The sequence below is a fragment of the Gavia stellata genome, chromosome 6 (genome assembly GCF_030936135.1).
Source record: "Gavia stellata isolate bGavSte3 chromosome 6, bGavSte3.hap2, whole genome shotgun sequence".
NCBI lineage: Eukaryota > Metazoa > Chordata > Aves > Gaviiformes > Gaviidae > Gavia > Gavia stellata.
Genome location: NC_082599.1, coordinates 22,503,656 through 22,525,029, shown reverse-complemented (window position 1 = coordinate 22,525,029; position 21,374 = coordinate 22,503,656). Strand labels below are relative to the sequence as shown.

The following is a 21,374-nucleotide window of genomic DNA, read 5'->3' as shown; positions in this document are numbered from 1 at the left end:
AAACAACCTCACAGTGGACCAAACTGCAAATCCCTGAGCAGTTAATCATGAGATTCACACTGATAAGTAATTCTTATGACATTAGCCATATTACTTATGCAAGCAGCCATTCACCAATGTATTATTCTGTTGTTAGGAGACTTACTCTAATACACAGTGTTGGCTTTTTTCATGTGTGTTTGATCTACTCTAAACATTTTGCGTCAGCCTGTAGAAATGAAAACATGTTTTTTACTATGTGTTGAATACTAGATGAGCATTTGGAAGATATAAAAATATTTACTGCAGTAAATATTGAAATAGTTTGTATAAAGTGCTTTGGAAAACTTGCATGAAGTAAGAATTGTGTTACTGTTTGTAAGCCATACTGAAACACATCCAATGAAAAAGAAAACTTATTGTCTGGGATTCTGGCATCCAGTTAAAAACTAGTGTAGAGCACCTCATAACTCATGGAAGGTTCTATGAAGCTAATGAAGCTACTTACATGAATTATTTGCAGGACTCCTTTTGGCATCTTTATTTACAGCTCATTCACAAATCTAGGAAAACTAGGGCTTAAGCAATGGATGAACATCAATTATTCTCTTTTTTGATGCTTCTGTCTTCAGGTGGTCATGAACAATTGCACTGCAGTCAGTGGGACTAGTAGCAAGGGCTGGGCTTCAGGGTTGCATCCAAAATTGCTTTTCTTACCACTAGAACATGACTAAATTGTCGCCCACTTTCTCTAGCCAAATCTGGATGTCAGCAAATGAACAGGTGAGAGATGGCTCGGCTAGGAAGCCAACAAGATTAAAGATTAGTTTGGAAAATACCATATGACTTCAACAACCTTCACATAGGTCTTTACGTAACTCTAAACCTAAGTTATTTTAACATAATATCAAAGTCAAGCATCACTTAAGCAAGCTATGCTTTAAAATTGTCTCTGACTAGTTATTTTAGGGGTCTGAAATATATCCCTCTCACTAAAGCCATGCTGTTAGAAGAAAATAAGGGACTTTAATGATGGAGTTCCTCAGCTTTTGTGAGCTCTACAGTGATTCACTCATGGGGCAACATAGATTCATGTATGTTACTGTGAAAGCTGCAACAAAGGATTTAGAAGCCATTTATTTTTGTGGTAGGGTAATGGGAGTACCAGCTTTAAAAAAATTAAGATGTATCTTATTTTACAGATTCTTTTTTAGTGTTGGCATTTTTTAATAAGACACTCAAAACCAACTTTTCTGTCCTCATCAACTCCTTATACAGAAACAGTCCACAGGCACTAGTCTAGCGATAAATGCATTCAATATTCTTGTTCTTATAGTAACTCCTAGTTCAGGACTTCATGAGCTGTGAGTGAATAAGCAGATGCACACTGACTATATTTAAAAAAAAAAAAAAGAAGAAACAAAACAACTGGGTGAAATTGATTTGCATATTGCCCAAACAAAGGCTGTAAAATCTCATCCTAAATTTATTTTGTTCTCAGGAAAAATCATTTAATGTACAGAAAAATGATTAATTACCAAAGACCGCGATCAACTTCCGTTCTTCAGGAGGAAATTTTTCAAGGCTTTGCTCATTATCGCTATCCGAAGCGTATTTTTCTTCCTGTTGTGCTAAAATGAAAACAAAAATGCTCCACATACCTTTCTTTGTAGAATTAGGGCTCTTGCTAAGAAGCTACTTCTTTTGTATTTGTTGCCATGGAGCTGCCTCTGCCTATTGAACTCACCTGGGTGGACTTCAGGTGGCAGACTGAAGTTGATTCAGTCTGTCACTAACATGTGCCTTCAGTGACCACAGAATTTCATAAAGGCTGTAGGAAAAGCAAGTCCTGTTCAGTTTTCCTATTATGGGATTGTTTTAAGTAAAATTAAAGGTTCATTTTTTCATCGCATGCTTTGTGAGATCATTGATGGCCTGACATTCCCCCCGTGGAAGAACAATGCTTTGTCATTATTGTTCTTTGCTGCCTTTTTTAGAAATATCCATTCAGGAAACTAATCCAAGAGAGGATGTGGATGTGTTTCACCATGGCTTTCACCAGGAGTAGCAGCTCCTGTGCTACCCAGAAGGGGTAGTATGGCATTGCCTGGTTTTTAATGTCCTGGGTGTCACAGGCTTGGACACCAATGCGTTAGCTGTTGGATTTTAATAGATGCGTCATTTTAAAAGTTGATCCTTTCCTATTATTTTTATCAGTGTAATTCCATCATGCAAAAAAAAGGTGTTATGTCTATTGCAAGCTGTTTTTCCTGCAAAATAGACCAGGGCAAAATTGAAGGGAAATTTGTTTTCTTAGCATCTAATGATATAAAGAAACGATCCAGATTTAAGAAACATGTCATAGAAACTACTTGAGAGTGTATTTTAAAATACATGGTTTCAAAATAATATTAAAGTACATATTTAGCTACAAAATGTAGAGTAAATCAAATTGATGCTTGCCACAGTTTTCTTCTTTGCACATGACTAGGAACAAAATGTTCCTATTAGGCTTCTGGCATTTTTTTCTACAGAAGTCATATGGGACGCCGTTGCAAAGTTACAATAAAAAACTGTCATCTCAGCACAAACTTGGTTCTTAGGTTTCCTAAGGACACTTCAAGGACAGTTATCTTAATAAAATGTAGGGCAACACAGAATCAGAGGGGAAGATGGTGAAGTCTTATGCACTGTTTCATGTTTTAGACAGACAAATGTTTCTCTCAAAATTTTACTGTGGAAATAGATAAGATGGGTTTGACGGCAATTAATTGACTGGCTAATACAGAATTTACATCACGGTATTAATGTGACTGCTGATATCTTATGTTTCAGAATAATTTTTCTTATGAAACTTGAAGGCTGCTAAAGCTTTATTGAAAATTGCTTTCTTACAAAATGAGAATTTCAATTTTGGTAAAGATGGGGGGTCAGCTGAGTAAAAGAGGCTTAGCAGTAAGGGAGAAAAACGAGGAATAAACAAAAGCTTGAAGACTTGTCTTTCCTCGCCCTCTATTTGCTGCATAAACTCAAAGTACTTACCAAAAATTACTTTTCAGAAGCCAAACTGATGTTTTGCTGCAGTAATTTTCTTCAAAACTGACCGTGGTTGCAGTTTGATATTTATAGCTAAGCTGTTCTAAGGGCTGGTGTGCTGCCAGGAAGGGATTCCTGCAACCGTGCTCTAAGCTACGTATTGCTGCTGTCCCCCCCTTCCCCTTTCACCCTGGCAGTTGCACTTATTGGGCTTCATGGCGAGATGGCTCATGGAGATAAAGCAGCAGAGAATTAACCCTGTGGAAAGCTAAATAATTTTCTGCTGCATTTTGCTTTTAATTCTTGAATGGAGTCCCTTGTGCTCAGAGAAGCACAAGTGGTGTGCAATGGCGAATCAGGCTAGCGCAGCCAAGGTGAGGAGGGAGGGAAGCGACTTCTGGCAAATGCTTGCTGTTAAAATCGACTTGATGGTAAAGTGGAGCTGTGCCATCAGCGATCTGTGCTCCAGATCTGTGCGCGTATAAATTGGCAAAGAATTTGTAAACTCTTAGGCGTATTAACACTGCCAACAACCTTGGTAATGATGAGTTAACTGTCAACCGTGTTGATGGTTTTGCAATCCGCATACAGATTAGAGGTTGTCATTGTCTTTTCTTACACTATTTATTGTGAATGAAGTTTTGCATTGGTGCCACAAATAAGTGATTGTTGGGCGGAAAAAAAATATGTCTTCCCTAGAGCAGAAAAGCCCAAGCTGAGCACAGAGCTTAATGAAGGGTAGAGGAAAGGCCAACCTCAAGGAGCTGAGAAGAGCTCTCATGCCGTCCTTGGACACAGGCCGCATGGTCTATTAAAAGCTGTCTCTCATGTCAGTAACTCACATGGGCTGAGCATATTTGTGGGTGAGAGTGCTATAAAGCCTTTTTGTGCTCTTGTGATTCAAGTATTTAATAATAAGAGAGCAATAACGCTATAAATAGGAACACCATAGTTGGTAAGGACTGGGGATACAAAAGGAGATATGTGGTCTCAGTTATGACAGAAGGGCAAAGAAAAAGGAAAGAAAATATCAGCTGAAACCAGCAACTTGTGCAGAAGTGCTTAATCAAACATGAACTTTGTATACAACCCATGGACAACAAAATTGCCTCTCGCAAAGTGAACAGCTTGCGAGCAGGAGCGTGCCTTTTTTGGTCACGTTTTGCAAAGGGCTGAAAATATGTGCTTAGTAGGTGTTGTGGCTTTTGCAAGTATTGTGAGCCTTCCTGTGCATTAGGAGCATTTTTGCCAGTGTTTGTATCTTGCTCCTATCTTCCTTCATGTAGAAACCTTGCTTCTTCCAATCCTGTTCCCCCCGCCCCCCCCAAATATGTTGTAACATTATCAATCAAGGTTTTGCTGCATGGCACCTATATCCTACAAAATACAGCATAATAAACATGAGCTGGAAGAATGGATCAGTTCATTAAATCCAGCCAGGCAGTGTTGTGCTCTGATACAGACTGATAATAGATTCATAAGTGAGCCTGTCTGGAGTGGTTTTGTTCAGACTTGTCATGAGATAGATAAGGTACAAAAATAAGAGGAATCTCTTTAGTTTGCACTTGTGACAGCCAGCTTCCAGTTTATCACTGGAGAAGAAGATGAACTATGTCTGTTCTGAGATATTAAATCCAGGTAACCAAGTGAATTCTTGTTTTCACAATATTGAATTTCTAGCTACAGTGCATTTTAAGCAGGAGGTCGCACAGAGTAATAGATGGCCAGCACTTCTTTTTAACTGATATTCACAAAGAAATTTGCTGTATCAGGACTTTAAACATATGCTCAGTTAGAAGCATTTTAGTAGTTTCATAAGAATCATTGTAAGCTCACCAGCCTATATTTATGCAATTTTCAAGTTTTTAATGAACTCCCTTGGGCCTAAGTTATTAGCTTTTAGCTGCATTTACACAAATATCAGCCAACCATCCTAGGCCTATTTTTGCACATCCAGGTGATGGTTATAGATTAAATCAATCCTGTACTCACTGTACATGTGTGCAAAGGTTAGGACATGGTGCTGACACCACATTCTTATATTAGTGGTGAAGGACAATTAAACATGCAAAGTGCTCCTTGCTCTAAAAGAACATCTAATCTCTCATACAACAAAAAAAAGCTATTTTTTTGGCACCCAAACCAGGCTATCTTCTTTGTCAGCCTAAGATTTTGGGGTTGGGTTTTTTTTTAAAAAAAAAATGAAACAGCTTATCTTTTCTTCTGTTCTTCTAACATTTACATGTTTAGAAAAATCCAGATAAGCATGCACAACACCTCTCCATTGCAGATAAAAGTGTAAAAAAATGCAGCAGAGTGGTTTTCTGCTGAGAAGTGGTTGGGCATAGCAGGTTATTTTCCCCTTGAGAAAGAACGAGCAATTTGGGATCTCTGCATATTGCTTTTACACATTGACCCTTATCCTGGAGCAGATGTGGCCAAAAACAGCATGCAGAGGGATGACTGCATGCGTATGTGTTCAGCTGAGGGATTTTCACTTCACATTTCAAGGTTAGGGAAATCTGTTCAACTGCTAAACAAAAGGAGTGAAACAGAGTAAGACACTTAAAATTATTTTTCCAGGCTAATCTTCTAGCCACTCATTACATCAAGGCAACGAATGGTATTTGCTACTAAAGAACAGTTAGGTAGAATATTTTTTCTCAGAAAGAAAAATGAAATAAACTTCCTAAAAATTTGTAGGTGATTAGTGTGTGTGGGGTTTGTTGCGGTTTTTTTTTGGAGAAAACTGTATAACACAACTATTTATATTTAATTTTTTTTTTTAAAGTCAGGGAGTTTCCTTTTGTTTATTTGTGCCTTAAAAACCTCTTTCATGAGTCGCTGCTTTCTACAGCCCTTGTATGTATGTATATAAACGAGCAAAATCACTATCTTTCTCTTTTTATAAAGGAAAGAAGACAAAGTAATCATAAAAGATATAAGACTTAGCAAACAAAAAATGAACTTCATTTGATATATTCAAGCTCTGATTTATGAGGGAGTAGAAATACCCTTTCAAGACAGATACACAATTTATGATTTTAGAAACTGTAATGCTTCCAAAATGATCTCTACTACCTTTAAAGAAGAATGGTATGCTTGAAAAAAAATGCTATGTTATTTCTACACTCTTTACAAAGTGAAAAATTCAGAGGGCAGTATGAAGCACCACTGTTACATGATTAAAAAACTTCCACTCCCTTCTCTGTGTGAGAGAGAATAGGTGATCTCTGACGGACGCCTGAACATTTACCAAGTACATGTACTGAATCAGGGTGGATCAAGTGCCTTTCATTGAGAGTGGTTTGAAACAGAAGGATAAATGGTTCCAAAGCTATAAAGGCGTTAGAAGTCAAAGCCAACATCTTTCAATAACAACACTCCACTTAGCAATCATTAACAGAAATACTGTATTTAGGTTATTTTGGACATCTTTATTTATGTATCATCCTTCCTTAATTATTATGATGGTCACAAAAAGTAATTCCATTAAAACAATCTAATTCGGAAGTGACAAAGAAATAACTACTTCAAGATTTATATTAGAAGGTGAAGTATGCATTCTGCCCACCAAAGGTGTAAAGAGAAAATGTCTTTTTGGTTATAGCCACTAAGAGAATATCTGGAAGCAGTCCCAGCTCTAGCATCTTTATAGTTTCAAGATTATTCAGCATCTCTATTGAACAGTTTGAATGAAACGTAAGCATGTAAACAACATTTTTTTCACTTAAAATTAAGGTTCTGTTTTGCCATAGACAACAACTTGGACAAAATTCTAGAAAATATTTTTGAAGAACACTATGACAACTTTTCAAAGTGAAATGTGAAACTTCTTGGACAAGTGAAAGTTCTCAAGCTCCTTCAAACCTCGCTGCACTTCCACTTGCAAGGAAAGCTAATTCCTTCACAAAAGATGGGTAGTTCCTGCAGGATATTTTCACTATTCATATGAGAAAATCCGTAGGGGTAAGCTAATTCAGAGAGGAAATTTATTAGCTGCTATGAAAGATGAGATAAAACAACCACACAACTGAGAGAAAGCCTGAAAGTACTTCTTGAAGTTGAACTGGGTTTTGTGCTGGTTTTGGTTTGCTGGCTTCTTTTCCTGTATGTGACTATTATAATGGTCTTAGTAATGGTTGTGATTTTAAGTATGTGACGTTAGGCCATTCAGAATTTCTGTACTGATTTTTCACTGTTTACAATCAACTGATAAGAGATTTCACAAACAATCACACAAGTGTCCCTCTTGTGCTGTGTGGAGCACAGCTACGTCCAATCCAAAGATGACCACAAGAGGTAACAAGTCTTCCTCTACAAAATCTTCTCCGACTGCAAGTATCAGTCCATTGTGTGCTTATGTGGTCAGAGGGTTTAGTCTCTGTTGGAGCAGCCTTAAAGTTGGGTTTTGTTTCCAAGAAATGAACGATAGATCATCTCGGGGGTGTGGGGTGATTTTCCTGGGTCAGGTTTTGAACAGGTCTTTCAACAGCCTCCTGTGGGGTGCCTGATAACACGACTGAAATTGTGCTGCTATAGGTTATATAAAATTAGTGGGCTTCACCTCACCTGCTAGGTAGGAATTACTCACCCCTTGTGCACGGGAATCTCCAAGAAGTGCAGGAAGAAACGGTATCAACCAGAGAGACCTATAGAACTTTCCCTTTGGAAAGTGCAGGTTTGTTCACTAAAACCAACCATACCGCATGACTGGCTTCGACACGGGTTGAGACATGCGATGCCATAGGGTCAGGGACGAGCAGCAGGGCAGGACTGCGGGAGGGGTGCACCCTGCCTCCCCCCGCTCTCCCGGGCGTACCTGGCCGGGCGGCAGGGTTGGCTGAGGGGGGGCGGCGCGCCTCTCCCACCGCTCCTACCCAAAGTGCGCCCGGGAATCGGCACTCCACAAGCCACGGCGTTGTCTGACCGGCGGGAAGCGTCGTTTGCAAGTAACTTACTGACAGCAGACGGGAGCGAGACCCTCCCGCCCTCGCCCTCGGCCATGGCCACGGCCACGGCCACGGCCACGGCCGCGCCGGGGCTGACCCAGCCCAGCGCACACCCACCGCCCAGCCCACCCTCCCGCGGCCCGGCCGAGTGGCAGGGAAAAGCAGGGCCTGAGCCCCTCCCGCACCCCCAGCCCGACTTTCCTGTTTGCCCCTCCGCCGCGGCCGCGCAGCCCGCCGCCCCCGCCCCGCGGCGGCCGGCGGGGAGGCAGGCGCCGCCCCGCGCCCACCGCCCGGTAGCTGCCGGGAGGGAGATGCTCGTTGTCACTTTCCCTCTTCCCCACGCGCCGCCCCCTGCCCTCCCCCCGCGCCCGGCGGCGGCGGTGCCCCGTCCCCCGGCGCCGCGCTGCGCTGCGCGCTCCCCGCCGGCAGCAGGCAGGGCCGCGCCGCCGCCCGCGTCCGCCCGCCCGCGCCCACGGCCGGCATGGCCGGGCGCTGAGGGGCGCCCCGCCGCCCCGGCTCGGCTCGGCTCGGCTCGGCTCGGCTCGGCTCGGCTCTGCCCCGCTGAGGGGCTCGGCGCCCAGCCGCCCGCTCTCCCCGCCAATGGTCCAGAGCGACATGTCCAAATCGCCTCCCAGCCCGGCGCAGGAGGTGCAGATGGAGCTGCTGGACAACCCCCTGCCCGCGGCGGCGGCAGCGCAGGTACCGCGGGGGCGGCAGGGCTCGGCCGGCGGCCCGGGGCTGCGGCGGGGAGCGGCGCGGGGGGGCGGCGGGGCCGGGCCGAGCTCGGAGGGCTTCGCCCGAAGGCAGCGGGCGGCAGGCTGGGAGAGGCGGAGAGGGGAGCGACGGGGCTGCTGGAGCTCCGCGTCCTTCAACTTCGGCTCCCCGCCGTCAGAAAAGTTTGACGGCTCTCCTAGGACGCCTGAAACCCCTGTCCTTCCCCCTGCCCCCAAATGCCGTTTAATTAACACGCACAATGGGATGCTCTGTGCCATAGAAGCTTCGTAAGTCAAAAGAACCTTGCAGTTACCCGGAGGGTGGACATGTAAGAATAAGTTGCTACTAAGGTGCTCTTCCGTGAATGTATTACTCGCAGGTTATGGCTATTTTGCCCTGCGCCAGTAGTAACCTGTTGTATTTGTACCTGATGCTTCCCATACACTGCTGAAACCTTCCTCGTCTGTTTCACAGGCTGGGAAACAGCCTGTGCTGGTGGGGGAAGGCGATTCACGCTGGTTGTTGAGCAGGATTTTTGGGGAGGCTGAAGGTGTTGAGCATGCTGCAGGTTTAAGCTGCTCGATTACTGTGCAGAAGGTGGCTGTACAGTCATCTCTGAAATTTTAACAACTCGGTCCATGTGCACTGCGTTCAGGTGGATGGATGAAGAGAGGGAGGCAGGGTATGGATGTTTGCACACTTGATAAAGACTTTATATTTTGAAAGGTGGTTCCTGTTTAATATATGAATGTTGCATAATATCTTCGAGTTTGCAATACTTGGCTACAAAGACATACAGCGCTATTTTTAAACCCAGTAAAAGGGTGGTAAAATCTGATTGCGTGCATTTTAAATTACAACCATGCTTGTTCTTGTTAGGACAGAGTTTTTTTCCTTTTGAGGTGGCAGTTTTTATTGCTGTTGCCAAAACTATTTCTGATGCTTTATTTTCTTTGAGGTGGTGGTCCAGTTTCATCACAGAAGTGCTCGATTGCCAGAGGAAAATGCTGTCAGTCTGTCAAAAGACTCACTAATTGATCTTTACTTACTGGAGATCATTGACAGCAGAACAAAATCCAGATGCTGAACAGAGACTAGGTTAAGCTAAAAAGGAGAAAGTGTCTCTTTGGATGTGAATTTGACTGCAGCCTCCAAGTGCAGAACAGACAGTTCGGTAGGGCCATATGCTTTGCCAGCTTCTGCAGAAGCAATGGCAAGGGAACTAATTTCTAACCTACAAATCCTCCCCTTTTTATATCTTTTCAGCCCTAAGCATAGAATCGGCAACTGTCAAATCATATGGTGCCTCTCTGCTGTGGACAAATGTCAAATACTGGTCATAAAATTGATTTTCACCCCTCCTTTTAACTAGGCATAGGGAACCTCTGTTTAGAGAGGAAGGATAGTTTGCTAACACCCGCGTTATTTATGTTTCAGGTAAAGTATGTTTCAGATAAAGTATTCTGTTATATAGAATAGGTTTCTGAACACTCACAGCCAAAAAGATCCACTTTTTAAGATAGTAATAATGCAGTTCAGGGAATATTTTTCAGTTTTTGAACCCAAAGCCATTAGGCAAAACAAGAATCATATGCTCTTCATATACACATATTCTAGTCGCACATAAACCTTTGGTGTAGAGGAAATAAGATTATGGAAGCAAAAGAGCCCTTTGTCTGAATAATAATGTTAGTTAATTCCTTAGCATGCACCGCATTGAGAGACAATTATTCTGATTTGAATTTTTGCTCCATTAACATGATTTCCAAAAAATCAATATTGTAAGACCTTGTTGCTTTAGAACATACTCACAGTGAGAAGGAGAGGCTTAATGAGAACATGTGAATCATCAAGTAGATTGCCTACAGGTACTTCAGTTATGCCCACCGCTATCTTTTTCACTAACGTACTTGAGTATCAATCCTAGAAACATTTCATGCCAAGTAATGCGTCAGGAAAAAAAAACCCCAACGTTCGAGCTTATGGAGTGATATCACTCCTAAAAGTATTCTCTCTGAAGTGCTACTTCTGGGAATTATGTTTTGCGAAATATAATTGAAGAGCCTTCATAGAGTTTTAACAAGCCTCAAAATTTTTCTTATCCAAGAATTTTACTTTTGCAAAGCTGAGGATTTCTTTTAACCTGGCTGTACATCATGGTCTATATCTTGGATCGTGCCTGTCCATCGATTTTTGCCAAACTTGTCACCACTTGGCAGAGGGGTTGATGTAGTTAACACTTCGGAAGTAATTACTCTTAAAGGGTAGTTAAGTATGTGAAATATTCCTAGATAGCGTCTGTTTCTTATTTTCATAATGCATTTTCCTAACAAGATCTGCAAACAAAATAAAATCCCTTTAGGTGTTGATCGTGACAGTTATACTGTACTCACCCTGGGAAGTTCTTTGCAATGGCGACAAGGTATTGGTGTGTTACTCTGTATTACCTAAAATGCTGTGGCTTTTAGGTCCATATTACTGTAAAAACATAGCTCTAGGTACTTACTGTGATCCTAGTCCAGATGGGGTTGTGGTATAGTTTCAGATGTCCAGTTTTATGCAGATGAATGTGTATGCTAACAGTTACACTGTGGTGTTATTCATAACATCCAGGTATATGTCAGTGCAAAGTGGTAGTTTTAGGTGTGTCCCTTTTGTAATAAAAACAGCATTTGATATTCTGAAATCATAAAACAAGGGAACGCTGTTCAAATGCATCAGTGTTTGATGATCAGTATCTGTTTTTTAAAAAATCAACTCCAGTCCTCTTTTTAACTCTTTGTTTCAAGAACCCCTTAGTTCTAGGAAGTTGAATTAGTGAAATATTCAATTTAATAATTTTAATTAACTCAGATGCTATGTTGATTTGTTTATAGTATATTATAGCATAGCATATTAATGCCTTTCATGGTAACTCTTGGCCTCTCTTCTCTTTTCCCTCCCTCCCATGTAATTTTTTTCTGCTGCTACTTCAAAGTCCCTCAGTCCCCAGAAATCATTAGATTCAATTTCTATTGCTATTTTCTCATCATAAAGCTTCCTGTGTTGTGTCATAGGAACAGTCACAGCAAACCAGATCAGTAAATTATACCAGATGTTTCAAAGAAAATATAATGAAACCTTGTATCAAGGAACTACAGACTACCTTGTGGAGGGAGAAGGTATCCTACCCTGGGTGAATTCTTCCCTATTGCCCATTATTATTTACCTACCTTCTTGCCTCATACATCACCTGTCAATGCAGGTCCTAATAACTTGACACATTTTAAATGAAAACAGTTCTCTTGATTGTTTTCTTCAGCTCTTTCACTTGCGTTTAGATTTCCTCTGCCCTGATACTGTTGCATGCTTCCCCCTTCCAAGTGTAAAGGCTTCATCATCTCAGGAGCACTTGGCTCCAGCTGGTCGAGTTGCATTGCTGAAGGGAAACTGCAGGCATGGGGTTTAGGGCCAGGCTTGTTCAGTTTTTCTTCTGTATTGACGGCTATTGATGTTAACATACATGAATTTTAGAGTCATGTGCATGTGGTGACTCCAGAATATCATCTTAGTTACTTGACCCTAGCACTAACAGTTGTCCTTCCTGGGTCTCTAGCTATCTTTTCAGTTGCATAGAACCATCCCCACACTGCCTGTCTTGTGGTAATGAGGAATGGAAAGAATAGCCAGAGATTTATTCTCAGCGGATTAATCACACTGCCCTCTGCTGCTCTCTTTCAGCCGAGCTGATTTATCACGATTCATACCATGTTTACCTATTCTCCAAATAAACATTTTGCAACAGCGTATTTCCTAGTAGTGGCTTGCAAGAATACTTTGTAAGCGATAAACAAACAAAATCTATATCCCTTTGCTTACTTAAATAATAACAATAATCATTCATTGTAGAGGCATGGAAGGTTTTGCTCTCTGCTGGCAGCATCCCTAGAAGCCAGATCCAATGTGGCAGCAACTCAATGGAGTATATACAAATGGAGAAGGGATGAAATCAAACTCTATTCATTGGACTTGCTCATGGTCCTCAGCAAGAGGTAGTATTTTCACTTCTGATGTGGTAACCTCCTTTCAGTGTTGTACTCCTTACTGACAAAAATAAATTTTCATAGTCCTTCACTAAAGAAAGCCCTTCAAGTTTCAGCTGTTACTTTGCTGGTGGTTCTTCTCCACTCTTCAGGTTTATCTTTCATTGTCCTGAACTCCATCAGTAATAGGTGATCTTGCACGCTCATCTCTTCCAGAGACATTTATTTGCCACTTGGATATTACACATCATCAGCACATGTGGTCTATAATAATTGTATTTTACATTTTCCTAGAGTGTAAAATCCCTCTGAAACAGTTCAACAGTTTCAGTCCTAACTTATTTGAGTATCTGGTAACCATCTTCTGGAGACAATCTCTGGTTTTGTCTTGTTTTGTCTCTAGGTTTATAATTACAAACTGTTACGGATTAAAAGTTCCTGTACTCTTCCAAGGCTGGCTTCTCTGGAGTCTCAGTTACTTTTCTTCTGCTTCTTTTTCTCAGTTCTTTCCTGTGCTGGGATGGAAAAGATTCAAAATAACATAAAGCAACCAAAATCAGCTTTCCTGCCCTCCAAGGGCTTGCCTTATTCTCTGTGGGCAAGGCAGCAGACCCTTAGCAGAGGGAAGCTTCCCCATAGCTGGCTGTTGCTCCCTGCAAGTATCTTTCTGTCACAGAGTCAGATCCCTTTTTCTGTTTGCTTGTGTAAGAGAAATACAGAAATCCATGGAGAGCAGGTGGAAAGAGCAGGCATGTGGCCTACAACTGTAGTTGCCAATCTTAAAAGGCTGCAGGAGTCACAGTGGGGTTTGGGCATGAGCTTCAACACCTACTGCTGTTGTGTGCTCCTGTTTTGCTGAGTTGTGAGCAGACAGCTTCATCACTGTTGTTACGGGGAGATGTGCAGCAGATTTGCACAGAGGTGGGTTTCCAAGCCGCTGGGGAGGCGAAGAGCAGGCCAAGTCCCCTACTTCTTGTCTGGCGGGTGGAAACTGCCAGGTGACCTGGTCTGAGGCCAGGGCGAGAGCACTGGGATATGGCTTAGAAGTGCAGGAACTGGTGAGAACTGGGCTATTTCTAGCTGTAGTACTGACAAGGCTTTATCACAGGCCAGCAGAAAAGAACATCAAGGATTTAACCCTGTTAGAGATTTTTCAGCAGAAATGGGTTTTCTTTTTTTATGGGGGAAAATGGAGCATCTGTCAAATACTTATTTTTGGATTATGTATACAAGTTCGGAAAAATAAATTATTTGTGGGTTTTGGGTTTGGTTTTTTTTTTCTGTTTGGATGGATTTTTTTTTTTGTGTAGGTGGAAGATTTTATAAAAGGACTATGGAATGGACTTAGCAGACTCATCATCGTAGCTTGTGTGAACTTGATGACTGTATATGGAGATCCCCAGTTTGATAGGATTCCTGAAGGGAAGTATTTTTTTTTTCTGAATTGTGTCCTGATAGCAAATGGTGTTTGTTTGAAGAAATCCAGGTTTTGACACCTAACCTTGGGATTTTTCTGTGCTACGGGGACATGAATGCAGGCAACTTCTTCACTGAAGAAGTCAGGTCACAGGTCTGAGCACCTGTCACAGGGTCCACTGGTGTTGATTGTGCAGGGTGACCCGAAACTCTGGCCCTGAGACAGAGGCAAGCCAGGATATACTGCTGTGTCCTATATTGCCCCATTGCCCCCATTCACATAGTGGAATGGAGCTGTGGACTACTGGGAAGCTCACCGCCAAGGTCTATGTCCATCTTCCAGCCCTTGGCTATACAGAAGGCTGACCACCCCTCAGTTATGAGATTAGTGTGATTTGTGGTGCAAAGATCAGAAATATTCATGTCTCTTTCTTGTAGCTGACCCTTTATATCCAAAGAGATGCAGTTTGTGTTGTTTGAGTGCAGGTGTGGGGATTTACAGTTACGCAGCTGATGCTGGAGGCTACCCCACTGGGTAGCTGGAGGGTATTGTTTCTGAGTGGTGGCAAGCCTGGCCATTGACCAGAGAGGGCTCAGGAGGTCTGACCTACAGGAACATTCTGTTGCCTTGTTGTAAGGAACTGATTAAAGTGGTAATTACTTGTTTTTCTAAGAGGTGGATGGAGCTGGATGTGCATGTTCTGCACTGTCCTGGCATGCTATTCTTTGCCTGGGACATGGGCAATTTTAAATATCTTTTAAAGTTTTTGCATGGAAAGGAAAAATGCTTAGTGCACTCTTTCATTTCTGACTTTTCTAGCAATTCTCTAATCCTTCAGGGGGTCATTCATTTCCTTTACCTTTAGGTATTCTTTTGATCCTTGTAATTGGTCATTTGCTCATCTGGAATGGTGAAGCCTCATTCCAGCTCTGAATTTTTATTTTCTGGTTTAGTTCTTGCCAGTTCCTGTCTTGCATCATTATTTCTGCTTCGAGACCTGACTCCACATCAGTGACTCTGCTGCCTAAATTTTCTGCACCTTTCCTTTAATCTTTGAATGAGACCAGTAGGATAGTTTTTAAGGGTTTGTGTTTGCCACTAACCACTATGTCAGTCTCAATGGCTGGTGCTGTTTTACCCATTATAATTAGTAAATGTTCAGACTCAGCCCTGTGCATACTGCTTTTCTCTCCTTTGATGTAAAATACCATTGGAGTGGTTACCGGTGAAGGGCATTTTAAGACTTTTACTGAAGACGAGTCCCCTGGTTGTAGAGAGTTGGTCATTTAAGATGTTTTATATTCCTTCTTCCAGATGATAGTACTTTGCCTACAGGGATAAACCATGCCTTCTGCTTGTCATGTTTGTTAGAGGATTAAATCTTACAGGTGCATGCGTTTCCTGTGTTGAGGCAGAACCTCATTGTAATTAAAGGGTTTTACTGAGTGACATTGATCTCATCTGTTTGCAATAACAAGTAATTCTATATGAAGCTGTTAATTATCAGGAAACTGTTATGCATGCCTCTAATGCTTCATAGGATTCCCATATTTTTTTTGATTAGGTGGACTGAATAAAGGTTGCATAATGTACTTTCACATCAGAGTTGGAAAGCAGAGTCTTTCTTTGCTTTATTAAGACTTTGTTGATGAGATGTTTTTTATGAGATTACTTTGGTAGGGCTTTCTTTGGGTTTTTTAAGGTTTCACATTGTTTGCCAGGGATTTTAAGAAGCTGTGGAACATAAGTGCGTGTGTTGTGTTTCTCGTCTCTGGCAACTCAGCCAATTTTAAAAAAACTTCACACATCTGACTAATAAACCAAGCTACAGTTTTGATCTTGTAAACACTTACATGTATACATAACTTTATTTGTGTACGATGTTCTGCTGAAATCCAGTGAGAATGTTCCTGTCAGCAAACTTTTTATATAAACAGGCTTGTTCGCAGAGCTGGAGTCGGTTGTATTAAAATTAGCTGAGGCGAATGATGGTATGCCATAGGCAGCCGGTTATGCTGGGTTTCGAGATTGTTACCATTGGGCACTGTATACTGGGGTGCAGAGACTTTTGGTGCCCTATGGTGGTTCTGTTAGGTAGAGCTACCGTATAGGTTGAGAAAGACTGCCCCGTGTTGCTGCTTTTACTGGCCAATGTCCACACGTCATGATTCAGCCCTTTATTTTTAGCTACCAAATTGCAGCCGACTGCTGCACAGAACACAGATAAGGCAGCTAATTTTAATATGAAAATCTCGGTAACATATTGAGTTCATTGTGAAAAAAAATTCTTTTTTGTGTTTTCCACAATTGAAAGTAACTAGTAGATTTTTTTTTTTTGTACAAAGGTCTTGTTCTCGCATTAAGCTCTTATGGAAAAAATACACTCACAGAAGCAAAATATAACGAATATGACAGAATGAGTATTCATGATTCTCCACATGACAGAGATACTGAAAAATTTTTTAAAAAATGTAAGAATCTGGTTTCTTATGGAAGACTTACCTCATTTTTAGAAGAAAGTTTCAAGCATTTCTCACTGTGGGAATAAGCTTGAAAGGCCTGGAAGACAAATGTAATCCCAGATTAGCATCCTTTAAAATAATGAGAAGAGTCATCAAATCCCACTTTTCCCACGTGCCAAAATTGTCCCCCTTTCCTCTGATTCAGAGTTGGTCTGTGCGCAGAAGCAGCTGTAAAACTGACTCTTCCTACACTGTGTAGCCATGGCCTGCCAGCATGTCAACTGGTTTTTTGTGTTTAAAGTTAGTATTTAGCTTAGTGATCCTGAATAGTTTTCACTTATATAAGACTAGAACAAAAATGTGCATGCTTCTATGCACAAAAAAACCCAAACCCGAACCTGAAAAATCAAGGTAAGTTTCCGTTTGAGCTGGATTTGCCGTGTGATGTTGCCCAAAATAAATGGTTTTAGGTGTTGCTATGCTTGTAGAGAAGTGTGCATTTTATCTGTGCTTGTAATGCATTTTTATTCTGCTCCTGTTTGTTTTATCCTCATCACTCTAGACACAGTTTCTCTTCTGCCTTTGTAGTAATTTTTTGCGTTATAAAACTGAACACTATGATTCTGTAAATAAAATAAATATTGTAGAAAGTGGGTACAAATACAAAAATATGACTGTGAAAGGGAATATGTGTACATTTTTTTCTAGTATCTCCTTGGGGATTACAAAATACTATACATTATTTATGAAATTACCTATATAGTGTGATGTTTATGTAGATGCTTCATATTTTTGAGCTGCTATGTGAATGTTTTGAATTCTTTGTTTTTTGTAAATATATTTCCATATTCTTCCACAAAAATTGGAGAAAAGACGGTCAGAAAGTTGGTGGGTAACTATAGTCAGTTACCTCAGTAAGAACCATTTTTAAGAGGTAAATTTTGATTTAAAGATGTTGTTTTAGTTGAAGACTACTGATGTCAAAGATAATTTTTAGGTATTTTATGTACCTTTATATTATATTATATTAGGTGGAGTAGTATATTGCATTATATTGGGTGGAAAAAGATGGTTCTCATAGAACTGTCTATTCTAACAGTAACTGGAAAATGTTTTGAACAATTGTCTGGTAACAGTGGTTCCAATCTACTTTTTATTCCTACAGATCTAGGAAGACCTTTCTATTATCAAAAAGTTATTCTATTATCAAAGATCACATTTAGAAATGTAACCATGTAAAGTCATTCCTCATTCAAATTTCATTTTACATTTTGTGACGAGCTGGTTTACAGTTCTAGACCCATCAGAAAGTCATATTTTAGTCCCCATAATGTGTAGCATGCTGATTTTTATATAGTTCTGCCCGAACCAACATGTGTAGTATCAGTTCATGTGTCTTTCAGAAACTTATTACATGGCTTTTTTACAGTTTCGTAAAAATCATATGAATTTGGCAAAATGTCTTTCCCATAAATCTATACCAGCACACTAGTACCTTATTATCAAGAGGGAGTTTTTTTGTTGTTGTATATTTTAAGAAGAACAATGAGATTTCTGTAAAGGAATTTTTATTCTTGGGAGAAGGATTGCGAGATAGTATGGGGGCAGATATGAAACTGCTCTCTGAAAATTTAGCGTGTAGGTGATGGAGGCTGGTGTTTGGTTTTGTGTTGTTTTTTTCCCCCTGAGTTATTGTGGAACTTGAAAGTGCAGTGCTGAATGCAAGATGAGAGCTAAGATTGGGAATAGGCCAAGGCAGACCTTGAAAGCGAAGACAAAGACCCTGTTTATTTCAGGGAACTGTGGGAGGTATTTAAAGACAGGAGACGTGATCCAGAGAGATGGATTAGTAAAATGACCTTTACAGCAGCATGTTGAGTGAGGAAAAAAATTGCATTTATCAACCTCAAGGACAATAATGTTTGAAGAAGTCAAGACATGATTTTGATGTAAATTTAGACGAATTTAAGCAATGTGACTAGATAGGAAGGGCTGTCTTTTAATGTAGTTGTGCAGAACAAATCTGTGAGATTTTGCTATATCTGGGAGGGGCGCCCTGGGAAGGGTCTGAGGTGGTGTCATGGCACAATTTACAGTCACCACAAAAATAAGTGGTTGCAAATAACATAGTTTTAAAGTCTTTCATGTTTTTTGAAATTTGTTTTATGGCATTTATTGATGGTCCATATTCATCGCACAGAACAAATAGATTTTTTGGGGCGTTGGGTCATTTGCTGTGTTTCTAATCCATAGTTTAATAATTTTTTCTTCAGCCAACCATTGCTTTCTCCTGGTCCCTTTTTGCTTTCCAAATAGATAAAAATGATGCCTTGCTTTTTATTTGTATATTATCCCTTTTCCAGTTACATGTTTAGTCCATTTTTTATTGTTATACTGCTTTTACTTACTTCAACTTTTTTTTTAAATTATTATTATAAATTTTTCCTCAGTTGTAAGATTGTATCTGAATCAACAAGCTGTTGATCAGTTCTTGCTGTTTAATGTTCCCTCAGCTGACTTGGCTCATAGCTGTGATGTACTGGAGACTGCTCCAGTATCTCCTTTCTTAGCTTGTTTATTTAAACTAGCTGCAAAACAAACTGTACTTTTTAATCATTGTGACTTGTGTGAGTAATACTACAACTACACAAGTCTATAAATGCTTCTCTAAACCTGAATGTGAAAAAAATCCCAAAGCATTCAGGGCTGAATTGGCCAAGCCTAGTTGTGTTGGTAAGCACTTAGGCACATAGTTCCATCAGTTACTTACTGAATATGTGCTTATTAAATGGCACGAAATGATCATCTGAATCCCTGCTAGCCTAGGAGACATTGATGATGCTTGTACTGAAAGCTTTCTGTGCAACACAAATTAATGCGGTTCCTCTAATTATTTTTTTTTTACAGTCTTACGGTAAAGGGGCAAGAAGAAAAAACCGATTTAAAGGATCAGATGGGAGTACATCTTCTGACACTACCTCTAACAGTTTTGTACGCCAGGTATGTGTTTTTCAGCTTTTAAAAGACTGGATGACTTGCTGGTGTTAATGTTCAAGTAATTTTTTCTTTTTTTTGGTAAATTGTCAAATCAAAGAGTGATACTGTAGCCTGAGAAATAGCAGAAGTCTCTGCTGGCACAATGAAAAATATTTGGTTGCTATTGTTTTGACCTTGGCAGAAAAATACTTTTTCATTTCTTTCTCATTTCCATGTATAGTAGTTTTCATTATGTTTGTTACTTTAATGCCGTCAGGTGATTAAACCTGGAGGAGGAGGCGGAGTCTGATGGGAGCACCTAAAGTGGCAACATTTGGGAGAAAGCATCAAAACTCTACCAATTCCCAGGGTTTACCTGCTTAAAATAGTGCTGTGTGAGGCAGTGTTAACTTAGATGCTTTCCTCCCACATCCCAGTGTTATTTTAAGGCATAGGTTGGAAGGGAAATCCCTGGCAGCATTTGTCCCCATTGCAGTGATGCTGAAAGGCCTGTAGAGCATGGAGTGGTGCCATAGACTCCCGTGACCTTTGCGTACGTGCGTCTCCCTCAAAGGGGGAGGCCCAAGTGGAGCCTCATGGGGATCTCAGACCTGTGTGGGTGCTTGGAGGACAGCTCAATCTGGCCAACAGAGGTGATGAAAAATGCAGGGAAGGGTATCCAGAGCCCAGTGTGGTCTTTGGCTGCAGAACGGTGCTACTGAAGCTGTGCTTTTGTGGAAGGAGAGTGAGTTTTGATGTGCTTGTGGTTGACAACAACTTGGAGAGCATGAAGGGTACCCAGAGCATCACAGTGACTGTGCCTGTGCAGTCTGAAATACAGTTCTTCATGCCCTGCTGATTTAAGCCGTAGTTTTGCAAATGCAGACTTTGCCATCTTTTTTGGCGGGGTTCTGGAATTTGGGAAGTTTCATTGCAGATTTTTTGATTTTGCAATCAGCAGGCACCAGACCTCCTTCTCTACTGGCTTGTCTTGCACTTTCCTCCATCTCAAAACATTTAATGGCTCCACTGCTGTTGCATTGGTTGTATCAGTACACATCTTCTGTTGGTAATATTCTTCTGCTTTGTCCTCCTGGGATCATGTTAGCAAGTTTTGTGATAGGCTGTGGATTTGATAAAGTCAGTGTCTGTTGAACATAGGTGTGAAATTTTAATTGATCATGGGAATTTTTCAGTGGCAGTAAATAATATGAAGGTGGAAACCCTAGCTCAATAAATTACTTATTTGTAACATTTTGTCCTGTTTAAAAATACTCTGGAAAAAGCAGTACAAGTAGTGTTTGGGAGCAGCAACAGGCTCTCCCAGTTCCAAGGAATCTTTGTAAGGAAATCTGTGTTGCTGTTTTCCTTTGCTCCTCATGGATGTTGAATTCAGTCTGGAACATTTTTAGCAGAGTGTGAGTGTTTATTTTACACCAGCTGCACACGGTTCTTTGCCTTTCATGTTTACCTAAGTGAAGTCTGAAGTTGGTCTCAAGTACCTCTTTGTGTTGTCATGAGGAAGAGCAGGGCAAAGAGGATGTAGCACAAGGAGGTGGATCATCAAACTACATATAGAGGTTGAGGTGGGCTCCTGCAGTCAGTGGAGATCTGGTTGGCTCTATAGACTGTGGGGCATGATTTATCAAATCTTCAAAACAGACATATAAAACAGACCTGGTGAGCTACAGCCTAAAAGTGTCTATGTCTTTCCCAGGGCTGTAAAGCGTGACTACCTCAAGCGCAGATTTTTACAGAAGAGATTTATATATTTCCCTGAAATAAATCCAAATTTAGCAGTTACTCAAGTGATATA

At 40.9% G+C, this 21,374-nt stretch overlaps 1 protein-coding gene across 3 annotated transcripts in view; it reads left to right on the top strand.

The window, feature by feature from the left end:
• Positions 1 to 8,567: 8,567 nt before the first annotated feature.
• CACNB2 (calcium voltage-gated channel auxiliary subunit beta 2) overlaps positions 8,568 to 21,374 on the top strand; it is a 261,693-nt gene continuing 248,886 nt past the window's right edge. For all 3 annotated transcript variants that reach the window (XM_059818303.1, XM_059818306.1, XM_059818302.1), the window contains exons 1-2: positions 8,568 to 8,666; positions 19,490 to 19,582. In XM_059818303.1, the coding sequence (XP_059674286.1) occupies positions 8,568 to 8,666; positions 19,490 to 19,582 (192 nt within the window). The remainder of the gene's footprint in view (positions 8,667 to 19,489; positions 19,583 to 21,374) is intronic.